General features: G+C 36.0%; 1 protein-coding gene across 1 annotated transcript in view; it reads right to left on the minus strand.

Annotated features, from left to right (window-relative positions):
* The window catches only part of DNAH6 (dynein axonemal heavy chain 6), a 247,493-nt gene that overhangs the window by 205,784 nt on the left and 22,294 nt on the right, over positions 1 to 19,415 (minus strand). Inside the window, exons 5-9 of the mRNA XM_045828050.1 lie at positions 13,454 to 13,588; positions 13,263 to 13,374; positions 12,465 to 12,582; positions 10,946 to 11,114; positions 8,703 to 8,819 (exon numbers count right to left, since the gene is read on the minus strand). Coding sequence (XP_045684006.1) covers positions 8,703 to 8,819; positions 10,946 to 11,114; positions 12,465 to 12,582; positions 13,263 to 13,374; positions 13,454 to 13,588 — 651 coding nt within the window. The remainder of the gene's footprint in view (positions 1 to 8,702; positions 8,820 to 10,945; positions 11,115 to 12,464; positions 12,583 to 13,262; positions 13,375 to 13,453; positions 13,589 to 19,415) is intronic.

Below are 19,415 nucleotides of genomic sequence, written 5' to 3' on the forward strand. Positions count from 1 at the left end.
TTGAGAGAGAGAAAGTATTGGTGTAAGAGAGAAGCAATGATTGATTGTCTCCTGTACGTGCCCTGACTGGGGATCCAACCCATGCCTAGAAGCCCTCTCTAGGCAGAGATGGATATTGCAGTGACTTGAGACATTTACTGACACACCCATGGACCCAGTGCTGATAAGAGTCAGCTTTGCAGAGTAGTTTGGCCCACTCTGGGAATCAACCACAAAATGTGGATTGCTTGTAGCTTTGAAAAGGTTGCTCAAGGTCAGATGTGGACAGCACCTGACATTGGTTCGCACCAAACTCAGACATCAGAGCAGCATCCAAAGGGAAAAACCAGAAAGGAAGCACCAAGCTCCCCTGGGACCAATTCACTAGGTTGAATTGAGGTTCTTTTCTCATTATTTGCACTATTTCTTCTTCTTCATAACCTTTTTATTGTTTTTATCTATTTTCCTTTTATTTTTGGTGTTTTATTTTTTTCCATATCTCTTATTTTATTTTACCTTTGATTACTACATTGTTCCCTTCTCTCCTTTTATTATTTATGTTATGTTTTCTGTGTTCTCTATTTTCCTCTTTCAGTTCATTACTAGTAATAATTCTCTTCCCCTTTTTCCTCTCACAATCACTTTTCTTTCCCATGGTCTTCTCAAATTCTTTTTCCTTTTTCCCCTTCTCTACTAATCCATTTCTTTTTCATCTTTTATTATTCTTTACTCTCTTGTTGTTGATATTGCTGTTGTCATTGGGGGAGGGTGTTGCTTGTTTTGGTGTTTTTGTGCTGTTTTGTTTTGTTCTGCCAGCACCTCTATAACAGCATACAAAATGTGGTATGGGTTAAGCCTCTTAGTCAGCCACCCAGAGGGGAGATCCTACCGATGAATGGGTCAATAACAATTAAGACCCAAATACAACAAGAGAGTCCACATAACCCATATCCAGATCAGGAGCGCAGGGAGGGAGTTTGCATCACTGTCTGTAAGACACCCACCTCAGAACAAAAGATATACACAGGCAGAAAGTGAAGGGTTGGAAAAAATATTCCATGCAAATGGACATAAAAAAGGTAATGATACTTATATCAGACAAAAAAGACTTCAAAACAAAAGCTATAACAAGAGACAAAGAAGGCCACTACATAATGCTTAAGGAAGCAATCCAACAAGATGGTATAACTCTTATAAACATACATGCACCCAGTATAGGAGCATCTAAATACAAAGAGATAGACAATGATGCAGTCATTGTAGAGGATTTTAACACCCCACTGTCAACAATGGAGAGATCTTCCAAACCAAAAATCAATAAAAATATTGCAGAATTAAATGACACTCCAGATCAATGGACTTAATCGATATTTACAGAACATTTCAACCCAAGAAGCAAAATACACATTATTTTCAAACACACAAGGATCATTTTCAAAGATAGACCACATGGTAGGACACAAAACAAGATTTAATGAATTCAAGAAAATTGAAATCACATCAAGAATCTTCTCAGATCACAATGGCCTGAAACTAGAAACCAACCTCAAGAAAACAAACTCAAAAACATTCAAATACATGGAGACTGAATAACATGTTATTAAATAATGAATGGGTTAACATTGAGATCAAAGGAGAAATCAAAAAGTACCTGGAAACAAATGAAACGAATACACAACAACCTAAAACCTATGGGACACAAGGAAGGCAGTCCTGAGAGGGAAGTTCATAGCAATACAGGCCTACCTAAAGAGGATAGAAATATCTCAAATAAATAACCCAACCCTACATCTAAAATAACTAGAGGAACAACAACAAACATAGCACAGAGTGAGTAGAAGGAAGGAAATAATCAGGATCAGAGCAGAATTAAATGACATTGAGACTAAAACAATTCAAAGGATCAATGAATCCAAAAGCTGGTTCTTTGAAAAGATAAATGAAATTGACAAACCTTTAACCAGACTCATCAAGAAAAAAAGAGAGAGGACACAAATAAATAATATCAGAAATGAAAGAGAAGTAAAAACTGATACCATAAAAATACATGGGATTGTAAGAAATGACTATGAACAACTATATGATGAAAAATTGGACAACCATGGCTAAATGGATAAATATCTAGAAACATACAATCTTCCAAAGCTGAATCAGGCAAAAGCAGAAAATCTTAACAGACCAATAACAACTAGTGAAATTGAAGCAGTAATCAAAAAATTTATGGCACACAAAAGGCCTGGACCAATGGCTTCACAGGCAAATTTTACCAAACATTCAAAGAAGAACTCACACTTATCCTTCTCGAACTATTCCAAAAAATTCAAGAAGAGGGAAAACTCCAAAATTCTTTTTACAAGACCAGTATTATCCTAATCCCCAAACCAGGAAAAGACACAAAAAAGAATGAAAATTACAGGCCAATATCTCTGATGAATATAGATGCTAATATTCTCAACAAAATACTGGCAAATTTGATTCAGCAATACATTAAAAAGATCATACACCATGATCAAGTGGGATTTATTCCAGGGGTGCAAGGATGGTATAATATTCACAAATCAATAAAGTTGATATGAAAGACAAAAATCACATGATCATATTAATAGATGCAGAAAAAACGTTTGATAAAATTCAGCACCCATTTATGATAAAAACACTCATAAGTGGGAATAGAGGATGCATACTTCAACATAATAAAGGCCATATGTGAAAAACCTATTGCCTGAAAGGGCAAAAACTAAAAGTGTTTCCCTTAAGATCAGGAACAAGACAAGGGTGTCTACTTTCACCACAGTACTGGAAGTCTGAGCCACAGTGATCAGACAAAAAGAAATAAAAGGCATCTAAATGGGAAAAGAGGAAGTAAAACTGCCACTATCTGCAGATGACATGATACTGTACATGTAGGCTTCACCAATAAGTGAATTCATGAATTCAATAAGTGAATTTGGCAAAGTAGTGATATTTAAAGTCAATATTCAGAAATTGATGGCATTTTTTAACACCAACAATGAACTATCAGAAAGAGAAACTAGGGGGAAAATCCCATTTACTATAGCAACAAAAAAAAATAAAGTACCTAAGAATAAATTTAACCAAAGAGATAAAATACCTGTACTCAGAAAACTACAGAATACTGAAGAAAGATATTGAAGAAGACACAAATAAATGGAAGCATGTACACCATTCATGGATTGGAAGATAACATCATTAAAATGTCCTTACTACCCAAAGCAATCTACAGATTCAACACAATTGTTATTAAAATATCAATGGCACACTTCACAGATCTATAATAAATATTCCAAAAATTTATATGGAACTAAAAAAGCCCCCCAATAGCTTCAGCAATCTTGAGAAAGAAGAACAAAGTTGTTCTTCAACTGATATCAAACTGTATTATAAGACCTTGGTAATCAGAACACTCTGGTACTGGCAGAAAACAGACACATGGATCAATGGAATAGAATAGAGAACCCCAGAAATAAAACCATGTCTTTACGGTGAATTAATATTTGACAAAAGAAGTTAGAGCATACAATGGAGTAAAAATAGATTCTTCAAAAATTGGTGTTAGGAGAACTAGACTGGTACATGAAAGAAAGAAAGAAAGAAAGAAAGAAAGAAAGAAAGAAAGAAAGGAAGGAAGGAAGGAAGGAAGGAAGGAAGGAGGGAGGGAGGGAGGAAGGAAGGAAAAAAAGAAAGAAAGAAAGAAAGAAACAAACAAACAAACTAGACCACCAACTCACACCATACACCAGAATAAACTCAAAATAGATAAAAGACTTAAATATAACTTGGGATACCATATAAATCCTAGTGGAAAACAGGCAGGAAAATTTCAGATATCTCACATAGCAATATATATATATTTTAAAGATTTTATTTATTTATTTTTAGAGAGGGAAGGGAGGAAGATAGAGAGAGAGAAACATCAATGTGCGGTTGCTGGGGGTTATGGTCTGCAACCCAGGCATGTGCCCTGGCTGGGAATTGAACCTGTGACACTTTGGTTCACAGCCTGCGCTCAATCCAGTGAGCTACGCCAGCCAGGGCCAACATAACAGTATTTTTGATGCTGTATCTTCTTGGGTAAGGGAAATAAAGGAAAGAATAAACAAATTGGACTATACCAAATTAAAAAGTTCCTGCATGGCTAAAGAAACCATCATCACAATGAAAAGGGAACCGACTGTATCAGAATATATTTGCCAATGATACATTGGACAAGGGCTTAATCCCTAAAATATATAAAGAACTCATATGACTCAACACCAGGAAGACAATGAAATTTAAAAAATGGGTAAAGGACCTAAACAGACTCTTCTCCAAGGAGAACATACAGATGGCCCATAGACATATGAAAAGATGTCCAACAACACTAGCCATCAGAGAGATACAAATTAAAACAATGATGAGATATCATCTTACACCTGCCAAAATAGCTATCATAAATAAATGAACAAACAAGTGCTGATGAGGATATGGAGAAAAGGGACCGTAGTGCACCACTGATGGGAATGCAGAGTGGTGCAGCCACTGTGGAAAGCAGTATGGAGTTTCCTCAAAAAATTAAAAATGGAACTGCCTTTTGACCCAGCAATTCCACTGTTGGGCATATACGCTAAGAATGCCAACACACCAATTCAAAAGAATGTATGCACACCTATATTCATAGCAGCACTATTTACAATAGCCAAGACTTGGAAACAGCATAAGTGCCCATCAGTAAATGAGTGGATCAAAAAACTGTGGTACATTTACACAATGGAATACTGTGCAGCAGAAAAAAGGAGGAATTCCTGCCTTTTGTGACAGCATGGATAGAACTGGAGAATATTATGCTAAGTGAAATAAGCCAGTCAGTGAAAGACAAATACCATATGATTTCACTTATAGGAGGAATCTAATGAACAAAATAAACTAATGAACAAAATAGAACCAGAGGAATGGAATCATGGAACAGATAGCTATAAGAGGGGAGGGTGAAGGTGGGGACTGATAGAAAGAAGGTGAAGGGATTAGTCAAAGAACATACGTGAAGAACTCATGGACAACAGTATGAAGACTGACTATGGAATTTGGGGGTGGGTTAGGTGGAGGTGGGAAAAGAGGAAAAATGGGACATCTGTAATAGCATAAAAAATTTAAAAAGGTAAAGTGACAAAAAGAGAGAGAAGGAAGCAGGTAAAAAATATAACACTTTATGATGAGTTCTGTATTTGAAGTATGAACAGAACACAGAAAGTTCATAAAGGAAGGCAGGTCAAAGTATGCCTAAGAGAATCAGAGAGAGTTTAATGGGTGGGTTAAAATTTATACTCTTTGATCAGTAATTTTCATTCTAGCAATCTATTCTAAGAGAAAGAAATAGATAGGTAAATAAAGATTCAAGTGCAAGGACACTCACTGTAGCATTACTTACAATAAAAACCTACTAGAGAAATACCTAAGTGTTCAAAAGTAGGAGTATGTTAGGTGGTAACTTTATACAATGAAAAATTAGGTACCCCTTCAACATGGGGTCTCAAAAGATTAATTATGGTGTGGGAAAAGCTTATAATAATGTTAAGAGAGAAAAAAAGATATAACTGATATGTAATATCTCATTTTTAAAAATTATATGTATAATCTCATGGTAAGTTAGGTATGTTGGTATATCAGTAAAACAAAATTGGAAAAAATATAAAAATGTTAAGGGGTTCTTTCTATTTCTGGCACATGGAATTATAGATTATTTTAATAATCTTTTTTGTGTTTGTCAAATTCACTTAGATGAGCATTAATTAATTTATAATTTATAATGAGTGCAAACCTAATTAGGGAAAATGAGTTAAAGAAAAGGTATTTCTTGAAATAAGTCAAAATGAGCAGGGGCTTATAGACAGGAGTATAGTCCTTGTAAGTCACTGCATGTGAGAGGCCTGAGGGGCTGGCAGGTTTGGGCCCTTTAAGTCATTAAGGTGCTGAAGCTTAAGTACCAAGTGTGGAAAAACAGGACATGATGCTGTTGGTCCCCTCTAGGCCAGCACTCCCCAGATTGTGACGAGGGACAACTCTAGTATAAAAGGGTTGTGATGTCAAGTAAATTGGGGAAGAAACCGTGGGTTAAATAAAGTTAAACAGGATTCTTCTCTGGATCTGCTAAACAGGACTTTTCATATTTTTTAATATGCAAATGCACATCACAACCCGCTTTCTCCTAGAATGTCTGTCAACATCTCACAGAGCATCCTTTGAAAAATGTCACCATAAGCAGTGGAGAAATTCTAATTTGAAGTGACATGATCAAATTTGCCTATGAAACAATCTTGCTATTTGCAATGTAGAAAATGCATTGGAAGGAGAAGAGGCAGGTAGATCAGAACAGACTATTAGGGCAGGCCAGGTGAGAGGATGAGGTTCATCAGCACACAGCAATCACTGAGCAGATTTCAAAGAGGTAAGAGAGATGCTAGGGTGACTCCTGATTGCTGGCTTGGGCTTCTGGTTAATGCCTTTCATTAAGATGAAGGAGCTTGGAAGAACATGGAAGAAGGAGCAAATTTTGGAAACAGTTGTTAAGTTCAATTTATTTTGGTGAGTTAGAGTTAACCTGAGTCTGAAAGAAAAGTACCGGTTGGAAATATGTATTTACAAATCTCCATTCTAGAAGTGGTGGTTAGAACAAAGGGCACACACAAGCACCCACACAAAGAGTATACAGCATGTGAAGAGGAGGGAGCCCTTCAGGACAGGACAATCGAAGTTCAGACAAAAAGAGGCTCTGAGAAAGAGGACCAAAAGGGAAAAAATGTTGGTACCTGAGTAAAACCAAGCGAAATTATACCAAGTGGGGAGTCTGTTTCCAGAGTTGGAAGCAATAAATAGTCAAACACAATAGGAAAGATAATAATTGAAAAATATCAGGAAGAAGGAAGAATTGAAAACTAGGGAGCCCTAGGTAACTCAAGCAAGAACAATGTAAAATGTCAAACTTAGGTATATAATTTTCCTTTAAGTGCTATAGTGCATGTGTGTTTGGAAAACTAGATGGGGATGCATATTATGACTAATGAGCAAAATAATAGTAAAAAGTATTAGAAAATTCATGCGTGATAGTTCTGTTCACACTGCTATTGACTAATTTGGGGGTTACATGAAGTAAAATCTTATGTGTGGTGTGAACATGGTAATTATGTCCAGAGCATGGCCCACTACTTCAAGTGTAGGAATTAAAAATACCCATGTGGGCCAAAGAGAAATAAAGAGTATACTCCTAAAAAAAAAGGAAATAAGGAGTATTATGATTTTTCAAGGCCTGTCACCTGAGGCTAAATGAGAACAACCAGCTGCAGTTGGAAAGAGCCTTCTTGTGTCATCTGTTGCATTCATGTCCATGAGAAGGACATGAATCTCTCAGCCAGAGAGGGACACGAGAGCCCAGTGGAAGTTCCGACCAAGACTCCAACCACAGGGACCTCAGCAATCTGCTTGTCCTTGTAAATACTCTAAAATGGCTCATTCGATAAATTACAGAATCATAGCCTGTTGGTGTTGGTGTTTAAAACTCATCTGCCTTTTCATCTTACAGATGCATAAACAGAGATAACTGGTTTTCCAAAGTTGAAGGGCTTATTAATTGTAAAGTGAAGAATAGAATTTAGAGAGACTGATTACTGGTGGTTTTGCACCACAGTATACCAAGTAACAGAAAATATAGCTAGATTGGTTTGGTAATCTGTGCATGTACACAATGTGGAAGGCAGAATCCTATAAAGTGGCTCCCAAGGTTCCCTCCCTCTGGTGTACATGCCCTGTGTGGGATGCCACTCCCCTGACTAGGTTACATTATATGGAAACTTGAAGGAATTTTGCAGGAATAATTAAGATCCCAATTCAGTTAACTTTGAGTTCATGAAAAGGTGATCGTGCTGAGTAGATCTGATTAAATGAAGCCCTTAAAAGAGGGATTAGGCCCTTTTTGAAGAAGCTTCTTCAGCTGATCTTGAAGACCCATATTGTAAATCATTCATAGAGTTTGACACAGGCCAAGGAACACTGGGTCATTTCCAGGTTCTAAGCTGGTCTCCTTCTGACATCTCTCAAGAAAACAGGGATTTCAGTCTTACAGCTGCATAGCGATGAATTTTTCAAACAACCCAAAGAATGTGGAAGTGGACCTGTTTCCAGTGGAGCCTCTGAGACCTCATCCCAGCTGATGCCTGAATGGCAGCCTGGAGAGGTCCTGAGGCAGAGGGTGAGCTAGGCAATGCCCAGACTCCTGAACACAGAAACTTTGAGATGATGAATGCTTGTTGTTTTAAAGCTGCAAAATTTGTTTTGTTCGATTACATTTGTCCCCATTTTCTCCTATTACTCTCCCCCTCCCTAACCACCCTCAGCTCCCACATTCACTCCTTCTCCCTGACCCCATTGTCCTTGTCCACAGGTCCTTTATACATGCTCCTTGATGACCCTGCCAAATGTGTGGTAATTTATTATATAGCAATAAATAACTAAAACTGCAACATTTTCTCAGATGTAGCATACTTGAAAAGATTTCAAAAATGGTCCTTACAACAGAGTGATTTCTTGAACTCCTATTGACAGATGCCTATAATGAATTCTAAATTTTGTATAAAATATGTTCTCCTGATGGTGTTCCTACCAAGCCTCTAATCTGTCTCAAGTTTTTAAAAAATGCTAAACTTTTAGATGATATGATATGGAGAGACACACACCAGAAAGTCGTCCAAAGAAGGCTCAAAGAGTAGTGACTGCACTGTCAAAATCAGTTCTGTGAGAAACATGGGGATGAGAGATTCATCTTCTTCTTGCTTTTCCATCACAGTGACCCCCTGAAACAAACACATTTGCAGTGTTATAAAGACATGAATACCAAGGTGTGAAATAGAAAACTTCTCTGTTACGAGAGGCATGCTAACTTAAGCCTTATATGGTTAGCTGATTTTATAATGTTGGCATATCTTTCAAAGAATATTACCACAGAATTAAAAAGTGAAGGGAAATATTGAAAAACTACACAACAATGTAAAAGTTCTTTCCTTGAAAATACACTATCAACAAAATGGAAAGGCAAACAAGGAGCTGAAACAATATATCAGTAATGTATATAGCACATAGAAGGTTAGTAGTATTTGAATAAAAATATACTTTATATACTCAATAAAATATATACTAATATAATAATTAATACATAAATAGTAATGTACTTAAATAGAAAAGTGGGCAGATGTTTAAGAACATATGACACTTCTTAAAAGGAATATACAAATGATCAATCAACCTCCTCTTTCTCTTCCTGAAGATAATTCGTTCAGTAACAGCATTGATGGAGTATTTCCTGTGTGTCAGGCAGTGCTAAATATTCATGCAAACCCCACACCAACCATATGCAAACCCCACACCAACCATATGGTACCGGGTATCATTGGTACTCCCACGAAAAGACAGAATCTGGAGGAGGACCCATTGCTGAGTAAGTGGCAGACTCAGGTCTTTCTGATCATCACACCTATGCTCTTATCCCTGCACTGAGGCAGCAATTAAAGGAACACACCACTTAAAAACAGTGCTATACTACTTTGCATCCACCAGATTAACAAAGATGAAAATGAATGATACTATCTAGTGTGCACATGGATAAACATTCATTCGCTAACATTGCTAGGAAGGTTGAAGATTGACACAAAACATAACAAATGAGCATATTTTGAAACAACAATTCCACAGCTAGGAATTTCTCCTGAGGGGAAGTATCAGAGATGCGTGAAGCATGTATAGACAAGGATGTTCTTTGCATCATTATTTGTGGTGAGAAAGTGATCAACAATAGAAAATTGCTTACTAATTTTACAAGATATATAGTACTTTTTATGTGACAATATTATATGAAAAATAATATTGATTTGGGAGATTTTTCACAAAACATTGTTAAATAGAGAAAGCAGATGATACAGCAGTGGGTAAAGCATGATAGCTCTTTCCCCCTTGGAAATAGCTATCTTTGGATAGCAAAGGATGTTTTCATTTGTACATTTCTGTGTTTTTCAACTTTTCTGCACTAAACAAATATTACTTTTACATGTTATAGTATTGAGAAAAAGGAGGGATTAAGAATAGGGGTGGAGAGGAAGTAATGAAAAGGAGTATGTAACTAACATTCAACTTTTGGCGAAAAAGGGAAATGATAGTCAAGAGCATCAGTCCTTGAAAGTGCACTGTTGAGTTCCTGGGGGAGAAAGCTGAGAGTTGGAAGTGGGAAGCTTGATGAAGCCAGGTAAGCATGTTTTGCAATGTTTTGAGGTGTCTGGCACCAGCATGGAGTTGGGGAAGGCTTATTGGGAAATGTGGACAAGGGAATAATATGATTTCTCTGTTAGCTATGCCGGAACACACATTCAAATTCGTACCACTTCATCTTAAACATCTCAGATTACTCTGTGTCTATAAGATCAACTTCCTCCCAAGAACTTCTCCACTCAAAGCACAAAAGTATGCTTCCGTGATGTGCTACTTCTCACATCTAAGCAGTTGCCTATTTCTTTCATTGATACCACCTCATCTGCTTCTCTCTGCCAGTCCATGCCCATGATGACCCCCAAACTAAACTTCTTGGAGCAAGGATCCTGTCTGAGTTTTTCATCACTATATACCCTACACTCAGTGCAGGAATTGGTACACAGTAGGTACTTAAGAAATATTTCTTGAATGAGCACATAAATAACCTTTAGCAAATTCTTATGAGACAGCAACATTTAGCACAGTGGATGCTCTCTATTAAATATTTGCTGACATGCTGATTTTCATTCTGCCATTTCATATGCATATGGTAGGCTCTGATTATACTGTGAAATCCTCTAAGCATTTCTCCTATTTTTCTAGTCCACAGAAAAATAACATAAGCCATAGTGCAAAGTAAGCACTCAGTAAATGCTGACCAATTAATTTTGTCTGGATATACCTTCTTATCAGTGACTTCAGGCTTCTCCTCAGTAATCCATTTCTGAATGACATCTGCTGGAGGTGTTCGTTTTAGTTTGTCAGTGAGATAGTTCAAAAGCAAGTTAACAGAATTTACTGTTAAGACATGCATTGTGCTCTCAATTAGATAATCATTCAGACGAATAAAGCTTGAAAAGAAAAAAATACAGCTTCAGTTTTCTATATTAACTACATATTTTTGAAAATAACTTTAAAGCAAGCACTTAAATTTTAAAATATAATTTCTCTTTTAATTTCCATTTATATTACAATATCAGAGATTTATTGTCCAGAAGAGCTGTTCTTGGACACTCTTTGTTTTAAAACACAAACATATTCAAGTATGTAGCATCGATTTAGCTAGGTGTTCTAACTATTCAATAGGGTAGTAAGAGCAATACAATCGTTATGGAAAAAGCACCTTGCACATCTAGCCAAAAAGGGCCATCAGATTTTTTTTAAGCTTTAGAGAAGAAATCAGTAAGTATACAACATCTATAATTTAAATTCTAGAGGTAAATGTGTGAAATCTTTGCTATTGGGTCAATGTTGTTTGATGGCATTTGCTATGGCATTTTCACCCAAAGATGCTGGCATTTCACCCAAAGATGTTGTTGATGGCATTTGCTATGGCATTTGCACCCAAAGATGCAAATTTTGTTTCCTTACTTGAGTGCTTAGAAAGTAGACTGAGTCAGCAAGGCATTCTGAGTAACTTTTCATTTTGCTTAAATGGAGCCCAAGGGGCCTCTAGTGCCTAGGGGCCTGTGATAGTGGCCTCAGGGACTGCTTCACTGACTTCTGTTGAGATAATAGTACCATATTATCTCATACATAAACTGACACATCACTAAGATTTATTAAATAGACAGCTGTAAAATTTGGACTAAATTAGTAAGCACTGAGTAAACAATAATCAGTGTTTTATAGTGCCACATATGGTTCAGACAACGCTTGCTGACTGTTTGCAGGAGTAGTTTGTAGTAATTAAGTTTTAGAATGATGTGAAGTTCAAACTCTGCAACAAAGTGGAGATCCAGTTGGGTAAGCAATGGCAGAGCTCACCTTAATGAGGGAGAATCCCCTGGTTAGGTCCTAGCAGGAAGGCTTTCCTCCCTGGTGCCCCAGCTGCAAAACCTCCATTAGGAGAAGGGTGGGACTTTGTGTGGCAATGCAGCTATGTCCAAATCCTTTTGTGCCTGACTTCTTACCATGGCCAGCTCCATGCTCCATGCTGGGCTAGTGAGAAGCAAAGCCTTAGTGATCAAAGAGGAGCTCTTGGCCTTGGCCATGCCCTCCACTCTCTGCTAGCTTGCCATTCCCAGTGGCTGCTTTGCTGGAGGGCAGTTGAGGGGCAGGCTTCTAGAAAATGCATTCAGGTTACCATATGCTCTAAATTCCTCAACACTGTTAGTGAATCCTGTAATAAAGGCTTTAACTTTTAATGAAACTTGAGAATGATAGATGCCTTAATTTTTCTTGAAAGAATAATCATTTACCATGTCAGCCTCATGCAATGATGCCTTTTGTTGGCCTGCTCTGTGTATGTCATTTTCTCAGAGTCTGAATAAGCAGGCAACTCAATGAGACCTCCACTGTCTTGCACTTTATAATCATCTAAAAACAGCAGAAGACACACCAATAAGCATGCTTGTGTAAAAATTACATATTTTCCACTATGAATTAAAAGGCAAGCAAAATTAAAACACGCCCCCCCCCAAATGCTTTGGTTCATGAGATAATTCAAACTCTAGAAAACAGTCCAGTTATCCAAAAGAATTTCACATCAAAGGATTTCAATTCAATAAAAGACTGTAGACAGTTTATTAACATTTGCTTTAATAGGATTTGATCTGTGTACAATGCCATCTCTTTCCCAGGAATACTTTTACCCTCCTTTTCTAACTGCATTTTAGTTATTCTTTAGAGCACATGCCAGCTGAGGCCAATCCTGAGAGCACCCAGTTCTTTAATTTTAACAAGTCTATTGTCTGTACTAGTAGGTGAGACAAACCTTTAACCACAGAGGCTCTGAGTTTACTATAAAATGCTTGTGAAATAAAGGTTCTGAAACCAGTTTAGAAATAGTGTGCACAAGCAGGGGCAATGCAAGGAAAATGCTCTATTTTTTGTCCCCCCGCCCTACAATATACCTTGAATTTATAATCTATGAAGAAAGTTTGGAAGAATTGAAAAATAGTGTTGTTAGTTAAACTTAAGAAAAGTAGAATAAAAAAAGAGTTAATATTTTAGAAAGCCACCACCTCTGATCTATGAAGACTCTGTCCCCTCCCTACCATATCGTGCGCAGTCATCAGGAACAAACCCCACGGCACTCAGAGCGGTGCGACAAGCTTTCCTGACCACGTTTTTTGCCTCATTGCGAAATTCTTCTAGGATCTTTGTTACCTAGATATTGACATGTATAATTAGTGGTACCAAAGTAGCAATAATAGAAAAAAATCTTGAAACTTACAAAATTCCTTACCTCTTCCAGCCGTATGACTTGCGTGGCCTTAAATTCTTGCAGGGTGTAAGTGTGACCTTTTTCAATATAACAAAGCCTCATAAAACTCAACTGATAACACAGTTCATTTATTTTAAGAAGAGCTGGCCGCAAATACTGAATGAAAATAGACATACAACATTATTTGTTTTTTAATCTGTCTTTTCGAAGTATAAAGATATTTAGAAAGGAAGAATGGTTAAGGAAAATAGCTCTATATGTTTACTTTAGCTACAACTACATGTACATACATTAAAAGAAACACTTTTTCTGAAATTTTGTTCTAAAATTTTTCTTTGAATTATCAGACTTAAATTGTCTGAATTCCTTTCTTTTTATTTTGAATATATGTGTTTCTAGCTATAAAATTGAGGGCAAGTTATAGAAGACTTAGTAAATCTTAAATTTCACTTAGTTTGGCCAGGGTCTACTGAAAGGTTCTTTGTGTTACCTTTAAGACTTTACAATATCTAGTGACCATGATACTGATCTAAGATAGCGATTTTCATCTCATGGCACACGTAAACTAATTACTAAAATTCTGCAGCACACCAAACAATATATTTTTTTGCCAATCTGACAAAAAATAGGTGTAATTTTGGCTCATTCACAGTGGACAGCTATTGTTGTGTATGCTGTTGTCATTTTTTATTAGACCATCTAAGAGAAAAGAGGTCTATGCCTCTGACTACATAATCAGGTATCACATGTTTTAAAAATTTTTGTGGCACACTGGCTGAAAATCACTAATCTAAGAGATGGTGCCAGAGAACAAAGACAAATTTAACTTTAAATTTCCAGTGGGTGACAAGTTGCTGAAAAGAAAGTTCAGTTACTATTAAAAACTTGTTTTGAAATGTGAGCTGGGGAAGTGAGTGGAAGCATTTTGTGAAATTCTGCTACATGATCTTAACTTAATCTTTCTTGGTTCCAGCATCATAAATCTGAGTTCTAGGTTGTTGGCTTCAAAGGCACATATTTTAAGAATGTTCCAAGGACATTCATGTGACTTCTTCTGATCTAATCAAAGGAGGAGCAAATACATTATATAAAGTTACCATTAATTTATTTGTATGTAACACTGGTTTATGTATTATACGCTTTTGGGGGAATTTTCAAAATAGGACAAACAACAGTTATTCAGACCAACATTTAAGTGCTTTATTTAGTCTAGGTGTAAAGGGAAGTTATAATTAATAGAGTCTTAAATGAAGAGAGTTTTGTGAGAAAACATTTGGAAACCCTTAAGGTTCATCTCATGGGAGAATTTGCATAATAAAAAAGAAGCAAAAGTGTAGAGGCTAAGACTTATGAACTGAAAGAAGATACTAAATAAACTAACCAAATAGAGGAGTAGGGATGAGAATGTAATCAAAATGGGGCAGTGAAAGCAAGGAAGTCCAGAGTAAAGGACTCCAGACAAAGTCCTTAAAGCAAAATTATAAATTCTATTCAGTAAAGGCACAAAAAATAAGGATCCAGGTGGAAAGCAGAAATGACATTGATGATCTGCCGAAAAGTGAGTTTAGACTGTGGGGAGTTTTTTGGAACAAAAAATCTATAATCTAAGAAATTAGTTTAGCTTAAATTAAATATTTGGCTGTCAGCATACAGGGAAGATGTGAAAGCAGTTGTGGATATAAGAGACTGTAGGTGTCCGCCCCCCACTTCCCCCACCTTGTTTTTTCTGCTGTTTGTTACTAAATTTTAGATGGATCTGGGTTAGGTGGTTCATTCTTGGGCTGTTATATCAATAGTGTCCCTTGAAGGTGATAAGGATTAAGCATTATTCTGAGTTACTAGCAGGATTACAAGAGAAGAAAGAATTTGTCACCTGGATGGTGGGTTTCAAAATGTGAAAGACTGAGATAGCTATAATTTTTGCTGCCCAAGTCACTTTGACCTATGGACAATTCCTCTGGGGATAGAATTCCTCTTTCTTATTGGAAACTCATTACCATGTGGTTTTGATTAAGGCTGACCCTTCACTTTCTTTATCACATGAATGAGGAATTGACACACATCCAGGCCTGGTTTATCAGAATACTCCTAGCTGTGCAGTGAATGGTTCAAAATTGGGCATGTGGACAGACTGAGCCAATCAGTATTCTCTCCAGCATCTCCAGCAAGAGATATTCTCTTTTCACTGAAAGAGCCAGCAGCAACTAGAGCTGGAGGTGGTGTTCATTGTAAAAGTCAAACTGAGAATGAAACAGACACAGAGAGATATAGAAGTGAAAGATGAAAAGAGGAAAAAATAAAGATGACAAAATTGCTGACTTCAACTATGCATGAAGGTATTATTCACCCCTTGAACTTCCTTAATTGCATGATCTTTTAATTGTTATTGTTGTTAAAGTTCATTTAATTTGAGTTTTTGCCAGTTTCATTGAAAGGAATGTCAATACTTCAGAGATGGGAAATCACTGTTATTCACCTGGGGGTTGGTGAATGGGTCAGAAAGCCTATAGGAAAGCATTAGAGACTTGGGAGGATAAGTGCAGAAGAGCATGCATTTGCTAAAAGAAATTCTATAAAAATCAAGGTCAAGCTGAGACACCATGTCTTTTGTTGGAATACAGGAACCTTAGGGTGTGCTAGTCTTGTATTCACCATGGCACCAAACCTTCAATTTGCCCTAACCTGAGTCATTCGAACATCTGGGTGATCTGCACAATTTGGCACTTCCAGAACCCACTCCACTAAAGTTGTAGGTCTTGGACCAGCCAGAGATTCTAGGCTTGTGTTCTCATGTACATTTCTGAACCAGTGTAGAAAATGCTTCAGCAAAAGGGACAAAGGACATCCCTTCATAAGTGGAGGAATAGTTATATAAATCTATGAAATTAACAGTCTGCAAAGTAGTGACTAACTAAAAATAAAATGGAACGATTTTAATTACAAAGGGACATTCAAATGAAAATAAATGAATGACAATGTTTGAGTGAGTATAAAAATAAAATAACAGAAAACTGTCTGAAAGTATCATGTAGAACAAAATAACACATTATTAGAAAACCAGCAAAATCATCAAATACCTAGAAAGTTAAAATCATGGGCAGAATTACATCATACTGAAAAATATACTACATACATATCTAAAACTAGAGAAAAGTAAAATCTGGAAATGTAGGAATCTAGAAGACACTTACAAAAAGAAGGCATAGTCCCAGATTACTTCATTGCTGAATTATACCAAACATTTCAAAAAAATTAGCGCCAATTCTTCATAAACTATTACAAAAAAAAAGAGGGAATATTTCCCAAATCATTCTACAAAGCCAGTATTATCCTAATACTAAAACCAGATAGACAAACACATCCCAAGGAAAGGAAAAAGTGTTGACCTATCTTCCTTGTGAATATGTGTGTATACATATGTACACATGTATATACATATATATATATAAATATCCTCACCAAAATACTAGCAAACCAAATCTAGCAATATATAAAAACGATTATACATAATGACCAAAAATTATTTATCTCAGGGATGCAAGGTTGGTTTAATATCTGAAAATCAATTATTATAATAAATTATACCAATAAAAAATTACATGATAATCTCAATAGATGCAGAAAAAGCATTTGACAGAATCATAATGACTTCATGATAAGAACATTCAACAACTAGGAGCAGAAAGTAACTTCTTCATAACATCATATTTAACAGTAAAAGATTAAAAGCTTTCCCTCTAAGATCAGGGACAAGACAGGTATTTCTGCTCTTGCCACTTCCATTTAACAGAAGGTTCTAGCCAGGGAACTTAGGCAAGAAAATTAAGTAAAAGTCATCCATGTTGGGAAGGAGGAGTAAAACTATCTATTTGCACATGACATTCTTGTGCATAGAATATCCTAAAGAATACACACAAAGGAACACACATGTACAAACCAATTAGAGTCAACCATAAATTCTGTTTCAAAAAACAGGCTCAATATATAAAAATAAAATATACTGTTATATTTTAATTACAGAGGGATATTCAAAGTAATTACACATACTATATGTATACATGCTCTTGACATATAGTCTACATATTTACTATATATATAAAATCTAAAATGAAATTTAAGAAAGCAATTCCACTTACAATAATATAAAATATAATAAAATATTTAGGAATAAAGTTAACAAAGAAATTCAAAATATATACTATAAAAACTACAAAACATTGTTAAAAGAAATTTAAGAATATCTAAGTAAATGGGAAGGGATTATATATATATGTTCATGGACCGGAAAAAATAATATGACAATCCCTATCAAGATCACAACTGACGTTTTTGCAGAAATTGACAATCTGATGTTAAAATTTACGTGGAAGTTCAAGGGGACCAGGAAATTCACACTTCCTAATTTCAAAACTAACTACAAAGCTACAGTATTCAAGAGAGTGTGTTATTGGCATGAGAATAGACATAGATAAATAGAATTGAATTGAGAGTTCAAAAAACCTAACATTTATTGTTAGGGCAAAGGTGCAGGACAATGCAATGGGGAAAGAAAGTTTTTGTAAAGAATGGTGCTGGGACAACTGGAGAGCCATATGCAAAGGAATGAAGGTGGATTCCTATAATACAACATAAGCAAACATTAACACAAGATGATTCAAGGACCTAAATACATTTAAGAGCTAAAAGTATGAGACAATTAGAAGAAAATTTAGGAGTAAATCTTTGTGATCTTGGACTAGGCAAGTTTTTTTTAAGGTATAATACCGAAAGCACAAGCAGCAAGAGAAAAAATAGATAAAATGGACATCATAAAAATTCAGAATTTTTATGCTAAAATCATTAAATTGTATACCTTAAATGGGTGAATTATATAGTACATGAGCCATATTTCAATAAAGTTATTCCAAGGAAATGTAGGCACAAGTGCCAATAATGTTGGTTACTGAAAAACATTTATAACATTTTCCAGGACAACTCTACCTTTCCCATCAACCTAGTCTGAGGAAATTAGCCCCACTCCCTCCAATTAAGTGATTGCAAATATAAGACTAATGGTAAATTTGCAGCTTATTATAACATCTAACAGATACTTAAGCCAACATAAATGGGTCTGTTATTTAGGTCAGTCTAAGATGAAAAGGATAAGAACTTTCTAGTTTGTTAGGCTACATTTAAGAGAAGAATTTATCAAGACCAAAACACTATTGGTATGAATTGTGGACAGAGGGAATGAACTCAGCACATATAATAAGAGAACAAGCTTTAAGGATTGATAGGTTAATTTTAGAGACAAATGCAGAAAGAACTATTTTATACCTAGTAACAAGTTTATGAAATATATAGTATACAAGACCTGGTAAAGATGAAAAGTAGAAAAAAGGTAGTAAAATAGGTCCAAATAATTGATGGATCCTTCATGAAATTAGACATCTAAGGCTTGAATTTGATATCAAAAGGATTAGAATATTTTCCAAAACTCAGAATGCCTGGTGGAATGGATGACCTGAGATAGCACATCTTATGCATTGGTTTTGCTCTAATATCTGTGGTAGTCATATTCTTTTAATTCTACTTTGTTGTATGTCTGATATCTTGATAACAATCTTTCAGATTACCATGTGCAAAATGAATAAAAAGCAAACTTGAGTCTCCTGATTTGAGAGGGTGGTGACTAATAGTGATGCCAGTTCGTCCCAGGTGCTAAGTAGAATACTTCTTTTTTTTTTTTTTTATTAAGCCTTTTTTTTTTTAAAGATTTTATTTATTTATTTTTAGGGAGGGAAGGGAGGGAGGAGAGAGAGAGAGAGAGAGAGAGAGAGAGATCAATGTGCGGTTGCTGGGGGTTATGGCCTGCAACCCAGGAATGTACCCTGGCTGGGAATCGAACCTGGGACACTTTGGTTCCCAGCCTGTGCTCAATCCACTGAGCTATGCCAGCCAGGGCTTAAGTAGAATACTTCTAATGCAAATTGAAATCAGTCCA

Source organism: Phyllostomus hastatus, unplaced genomic scaffold (assembly GCF_019186645.2).
Source record: "Phyllostomus hastatus isolate PE091 unplaced genomic scaffold, TTU_PhHast_1.1 phas_scaffold_78, whole genome shotgun sequence".
Lineage (NCBI taxonomy): Eukaryota > Metazoa > Chordata > Mammalia > Chiroptera > Phyllostomidae > Phyllostomus > Phyllostomus hastatus.